This window comes from Cyprinodon variegatus, unplaced genomic scaffold (genome assembly GCF_000732505.1).
Source record: "Cyprinodon variegatus isolate N-32 unplaced genomic scaffold, C_variegatus-1.0 Scaffold986, whole genome shotgun sequence".
Lineage (NCBI taxonomy): Eukaryota > Metazoa > Chordata > Actinopteri > Cyprinodontiformes > Cyprinodontidae > Cyprinodon > Cyprinodon variegatus.
The window spans coordinates 261378-268274 of record NW_015151439.1 but is presented as its reverse complement, the minus strand read 5'-3'; the positions used below and the strand labels follow the sequence as shown (position 1 = coordinate 268274).

Sequence of the window (6897 nt, the reverse complement as noted above, 5' to 3'; positions counted from 1 at the left end):
TTGATCACAAGTTGCTTCTGTATACTGCTCATTAGTCCCCTGTCTCCTCTTTTAAAGGCTTGCTTTTTCTGGTAAAGCAATTGCTCCACATCACTTATTATCCATGGTTTATTATTTGGAAAGCATTTCACTCTTCTGGTGTGGATAGTGTTATCTACACATAAGTTTATGTAATCATTCAAACACTCAGTCATTGCATTGATGTCCTCTCCATGTGGCTGACACAGCGCTTCCCAGTCTATAACCTCAAAAGAACCTTGCAGGGCTTCTTCAGTTTCCTTTGACCATCTTCTTAGAGTGTTTTTAATGCAGCTTGTCTGATTGCAGGTTGTCGGAACAGATTACATCACATGCAGTGTTGGCAACCGCATAAGGTGGTATATAAACGGTTCCTAAAAGAACACTGCTGAACTCTCTGTGCAAATAATATGCCTGAAAAACCAACTGCCAACAGTTCAATATTTTGGCTACAGTGAAAAATGTTCACAATAACGTGTCCCAGATGACACCATCAGAAACACTGCTAACCCACATCCTTTGAATTTCCCAGTCCTCTCTGTCTGCATGTATGGTCAGAAGGCCTGGTATGGAGACACTCGAGTTACATGTGATCCTGCAGCCAAGTTTCAGTCAAACACATTAAGCCCGGCATACACTGTACGATTTTCGGGGCGATTTTCCAGTCGTGCAAGTATTTTTCGATCGGGCCGACTTTCAGTCTGATCGTGCGTCGTTAGTTGTTGTAGTGTACAGGGGGTAATGAGGGGCAATCAGCCTCTCAAGATCACCTCCTGATCAGGAATCGTGAGGTCGGGAGAATATCAAACATGTTTGATTTTCTCCCGACCGTCGTAGGCAAATCACAATTTACGAATAAAAACTAAACTTTTTATTCATATTTGCATGTAATTCAGCAGTGTTTGTCCCTAAGTGTAATAAATTACCAAAAGTGCATCAAGGTTTTCAACAGACATTTATCACTGTTTGTCATGATCTGGCCTGTTTGCTCCTCCTAGTTAGTAATTCCTTTCACCTGTCGTTTTCCCTCCCTGCCTCAATTATAATTTATTCCTCTCACCTGTTTCTTCTGGATTAAATTCTGTTCAGCGTGAGCATTCGGGCCCAGATTATTATTTGTTTTCTGTGAGTCTGTCTGTTCAGTTTTATTTCATGGTTCATGTCCTGGATCCTGGCGGCCAGTGGAAAGAGGGTTTTGTGTTTGTCTCCTCTCCTGATCGTCCACTTTTCCTCCCCGCTGAGTCCTCTGGGTTTTTGGCTCTATATGTGTGGATGTTCAGTTTTTATCTTAGTAAGCCTTGCTCCAGGGAGGAGACCAGTTTAAAGTCCTGCATCAAGTTCTGGTTCCACATCCTGTCTCGGTTACCCTCTTCCACTGAGCCTGCTCATCTGCACCTGATCCTGTCTGCTCCTGTGCGTGACCACCTGGTCATGCTTTTGGACCCTGTCAGACTCTGAACCATCCTGGGAGCTTGTGGATGGCTGGAAGTCTGGATCCTGCCACCTGTTCTGTTCCTGCCTGATGTGGATCCAGTTCCTGTCTGTTCTGGATCCCTGACCAGGATCGGCCTCCAGCATGTCCTCTGAGACTGCAGCACTTGGGGACATTCTTGGACTGGACTGTTAAACCAGAGTGTATGTGATTGGGTGGTGCCCCACTCCCCATCCTGCAGTGTCCACGAGCCACAGCTCCACTTTAGTTTTTGCTTTATTTAATAAACCTTTTGAACTTTCCTACTGACTGTCTCCCCTTGAATACTGGGTCCATCTGTCCTCGGTTCATGACACTGTTATTTTAAGGAATAAACTTTATTTACATTTATCCATATGCACTGTAAGGGTAATTCCTGAGAAGACAAAAAAATCACAAAAGGGTTTTAGTTTATTTAGCTAGAGGTAACACCTTATTCCTGGCCAAGCCACTCAACCTATCTGACTTTGACAACCTATATTTCAAAACCAGATACATTTCTTTAAAGAAAAATTTATTTTCAGCACCATTGATGTATCATTCATGCATATGTAACTAAACTTTTCAGGTTAGGCAATAGGAATAGTTTTCCTGCTAATATTCTATTGTGTAACCTTATCATACTGTACATGTCACATCATACTGTACGGCGCTTCCTACTACAGATATTAAAGACCAACTCCTTGACTTCAGGTTCACATTTCTGTTCGGGTAAAGATCAAGCTACACTGCAAAAAATGTTAATCTAAGTAAGTCAACAATTCAAAAGTAAGGTTAGACTCTTTACCAACCGAATAAGGCAATTTACTTTTGAAATAAGAAAAAAACAACTGCATTGTCTTATTTCAAGTCTATAATATATAATTATCTTATTTTATCTTATTTTGTAAATATACTCATTCCATTAGCAGATCACCATATATACCTACTCAAATTAAGGTTGTATACATTTATTTTAGGAAGTTTCTACTTATTTTTAGATGTTTTTTTGCAAGTGTAAGTGTAAGTGTAAGTGGTGGACTCATTCCCTTGTAGTTTACAAAGTCCTAATCTGTCTTTCTTTAAATCCCTTTCTACGGCTTGGTTGCTTCATTAAAACTTTCACCAGGGGGGCACAAGTGGGTCAAAATGATATTGATCATATTTTTGATAATGGGGGGTTCTGGATGGAGGTTGTGTGGCAGGTAATGTGCAACAGTCATCTCCCAGGCATCCACCAGTTGGACTTTCACCCCTTTGAATATTGCTCTTAGGATTTTATCACGCTGTAAGGAATACCAGTCACTATTGGTCAGTGTCTTGAAAAGGTCTAATGCTTTGGGATTAGCAGTCCTGATGATGACAAGTGTACCTGGAGCTCTGATCAACAGCCGCTCCACCGCCCTCCGTACATTTAGTAGACGTCGAATATAGACCTCAACGGGAAAAGTGCTTAAGTGAGACCAGATGCCAATGACCACAGCGGTGCCTGTGCCTCCAATCACACTGTCCAGTTCATTGGCAACATAACGTGTCTGACTGGCAGCCATAGTGCCAAAGCGGATTGGCGGACCGTGGCAATGGAATGTCAATAAGATGTTGTTGGCATAATCCAAAGCAAGGAATGGTCCACTCTGCTTTAGGGTTTTCAAGTCAAACTTTTTTAGTCCTGAAGAGAAAACAACAAAAAAATTAGGCAGAAACCAATTATTATCCTGTGGGTAAATATATTTGCCTACCATCTACCTGGTACTGATTCAATTAAGTATTCAAACCACTGCCTGATGGTGGAGTCCCCGTACAGGTGGATCACCTTGTCTTTGAGACACTGGCTGATTGCTGTGGATGTGTTAAACTGTTTAGCCGGAGTGCCGTGTATTACCCGCCACACACCCTGGTAATAATAACCAGCAGGTCTAATATTCAGACTTGGACTGGCATCCCCTTGAAAAGATAAGAAGGACAGTTAAAAATAAGTATGGGAACATAATTGCTAAAATCATATATATTCTTGCTTTTCTTTTTAGTTTCAGTCAAATAAATAAAATATAGAAGTTTTTTTTTTTGTATGTTTGAAGTATTTCAGGTTTTACACATGTATTTATGCAAAAGTGTCCAAAAATTAGCTGATTATGACCTAATGCTTTTTGGCTTGTTAGTGTCAAACAATTCAGATTCATTAAATTTATATAATATGATATATAATGTCCTGAGAACATGGTTACCATGCTAAAATGTTATACCTTTTACTTTTGGCAAAATATCGATATTAGAAATTTCTGAGGCCCGAATGGAGACTTTCATGTTGACACCACTGCAGCAAAGGACAGAAAATGAAAATATTCATGAAAAAGCAAACTTTATAAATCATTTACAGTAATTCCCTCCTTAGCAGAGGTGTTTTTAGAATCTAAAAATGGCAGAAATGACGCATTAATCGCGCGACACAACTAATCGATGATGAAATTCGTTGCCAACGCTTTTAAAAGTCGATTTTTATCGATTTTATCGATTTGTTGTTCCAGCCCTAATATATATATATATATATTTCTGGGGGCATTGAGGGACCCTGCATCGATTCCCTGTGGCCTCACTAAGTACTCTAGGTGTATCAAAGTTTGTCTCTTTGATTGGCTCCACAAGTCAACTTGTTTTATTCTACAGAATACATGCCCCTCTATGTTTTAAAGGTTCAGCTTATACAATGGATGGGATGCTTGTGACTAACTGTAAGCAACCAACCCCAAGAATTTATTTAGCACCAATTAATACTAGGATGGATAGTGTAAATGAAATTAATAAAAATGGCGTAACACTTACCGTTTAAAGAGGTTCCCCTCCCCGGGCTTTAGAGGTTGTTTGAAACCTCCTTCAGCATGGGTGATCCTGGTGTCACAGCCCAGTTTTTTTGGCTTGTAGCAGAACCAGGGCTCACCAGTGCGGACGTCTGTATAGTTGCACAGATTCTGCTGAGCTGCCTTGAGGCATACATTGCATGTCGTGGTTTGGGTGACGGAGCCTGAGCGAAAGATGCTTTTAAAATAAACTCTGTCTGGCTGCTCTTGGGTCACTCTTTCCAGCACTGTGATAGCCTCACTTGGGTGAACCAGGATCACCTTTAGAGAAGAGCAAGATTTTTTTTTTTTCACAGAAAACCGTAAGATAAGTTGTAGTATCAATATCTGTCAAAATAAAATTATACTTTTTTGTTTTATATTGATCTAATGTATAATACAGTATTGTGAGGGCCTTCAAAGCCTTTTTTTTGCTAATCTTAAATCAATCAGAAAAACTAACCTAAATACATAAGCTAAACTTTAATTTTCTTCTTACCAGCTGTGCTTATTTATTCTAAACATTCCATTCTCTTAATTTCTCTTGGCTGCGCTGATTCCATTACATTTATGTTGTCTCTATATAGTTTGTCCAATCAGATTTCAGCCTTAGTGCATTGCCATGTCAATCAAAGGATACTGAAAGCCCAGGGCCTTCTGATTCAGCAGTGCTGGCTGATAATACCTTAACAATATTATTGAGGAGTATTTTCTTCAACCAATCTGATTTCAGATTTGCCCTATGGGGGGCAGCTAGAGGGCCGTGCCCTACATCAGCATTTATTGTCCTCTGATTGGTCAGTTAGAGCAAAATGTTTACAGCCAAGTTAAACTAGAGATAATCTGCATTTTATATTTGCTTTTCTTAAAGGTTTCTCTGGCCTCAATTACTGATACGAAATGGAGATACTAAGACTTCTTGCACAAAGACAGGTTTGTTTATAAGCATCTCTGGTGAGCGTGATATACTTTATTTTCATGCTTTATGCGCTATTTTATCTGGTTATTAGATGCATATCGAATCTGAATGGCTGCTGATGATGTAAATATGGCGGAGCTGTGGTTAGAGAGGATTGAGGTTATCTCATTTGGGCTTCTTGCTTAATTGATCTCTGTATTCACCCTCACACCAAAGTTTGTCTCTATTATACCTATGCTTGTAAATTTCATATTTCAATCTTATTGGTGGTATATTTTATTAAAAATGTAAAAGTGGTGATATTAACCCCTTGACACCCATCCCCTTTGGGAGCAGTGGGCTGCAATTGTGTGGCACATGGGTAAAAGGGTTGGGTTAAGGGTCTTGCTTACAGTCCCCAACGTTTACAGGGCACAAGCTCAGTGCTCTAACCAACTAGCGAGAGGGAGAGAGAGAGAGAGAGAGAGAGAGAGAGACGCACACAAATAAAGCAAGCATTATGATACCCGCTCAATTGTAGTTCTGATAGTTATCCAGCAGATGTCGCCATTATAAAGTGTATCAAATGTATCAAGCATGGTGCCGAGTTTTGGCCAGTTGTGTTAAATTGGTTCACAGGCCTTTAAACTTGCTATCCCTACCTCTAATATAACAAACAAATGTTGAAATTACTCAGTATTTCTTTAAGTGACAGGACTCTGTCTTGCAATAAGACAGATTCTTAAAATGCCTTGCATAAATTGTCTGTATAAGCAATAAGATTTTAGTCCCTCATGGTGCTTATGTCCAGAGTCATAACCACACAATGTGTAATCTATTTTTCAGGAAATCACTGAAGCTTTGATTAGGATATTCCAAAGTATCTGACAGTAAATCGATATGGATGATGTATAATGTATCGCACAAATCAAATAATATGATTAATAAAAAACAATAGTTTTGTTGAAGCTACAGTGTGATTGTTGTATTTGAATGGCAGAAAGCGCAAAAGGATTAGAAAGGTGTTTGCTTGCTGAAGTGGTTGACCTATTTGATGTGGAATGTCAGGAAAACTGGTCTATATTGATGGAGGAGCGATGGATAAGGTCCTTTGTCTACTCAAATGCTAACAACATATAGATATCTGTCTTGTTCTGATTTGTGGTGAGTAGAAACAGCTTTAAAGCAAATTACTATTCTCACTAACTAACTATCAGCACATGTTACTTATTTCACATTGTTGCAATCCATTCTGCCATTCTGAAGATACACCCCTCCAACCGAGGTGAATCCTAAATCCTGAGACAGAGCAGAGCTAATCAAGCTCTGCTAACTGCTGAACAATGGGGGTCCTAAAAGGGAGACGTCCCTGCTACCATGAGTTATAAAACCAACCCCCTTGCAAATCGGCAGTTATTGTTGCATCGGATTGATCCAAATCTCTTGGAGTTGCTGTTGACGAACGGACTGGACCGAATAGGGGCCTGCAGAAACCAGACCAAGCCGAAGACCTTCACTCCTCATCATAGGTTAATGCATTTCTGATTCATTATTAATTTTTCTTCATAAACTGAATGAAACTTTGCTGTTTTGACTGCAGTTAACAATCGTGTTTTAGGGTTTATTTAAATTTCATTTGTTCTACTGCAAAGGACACTTTAAAATGTATTAGTCTTAAACTTTGAACATCACAGACT

At 39.6% G+C, this 6897-nt stretch overlaps 1 protein-coding gene across 1 annotated transcript in view; it reads right to left on the bottom strand.

The window, feature by feature from the left end:
- Positions 1–2562: 2562 nt before the first annotated feature.
- Positions 2563–6897, bottom strand: part of LOC107100552 (NXPE family member 3-like) — a 7044-nt gene continuing 2709 nt past the window's right edge. The window contains exons 3-6 of the mRNA XM_015399077.1: positions 4289–4584; positions 3712–3782; positions 3215–3412; positions 2563–3137 (exon numbers count right to left, since the gene is read on the bottom strand). Of these exons, the coding sequence (XP_015254563.1) occupies positions 2563–3137; positions 3215–3412; positions 3712–3782; positions 4289–4584 (1140 nt within the window). The remainder of the gene's footprint in view (positions 3138–3214; positions 3413–3711; positions 3783–4288; positions 4585–6897) is intronic.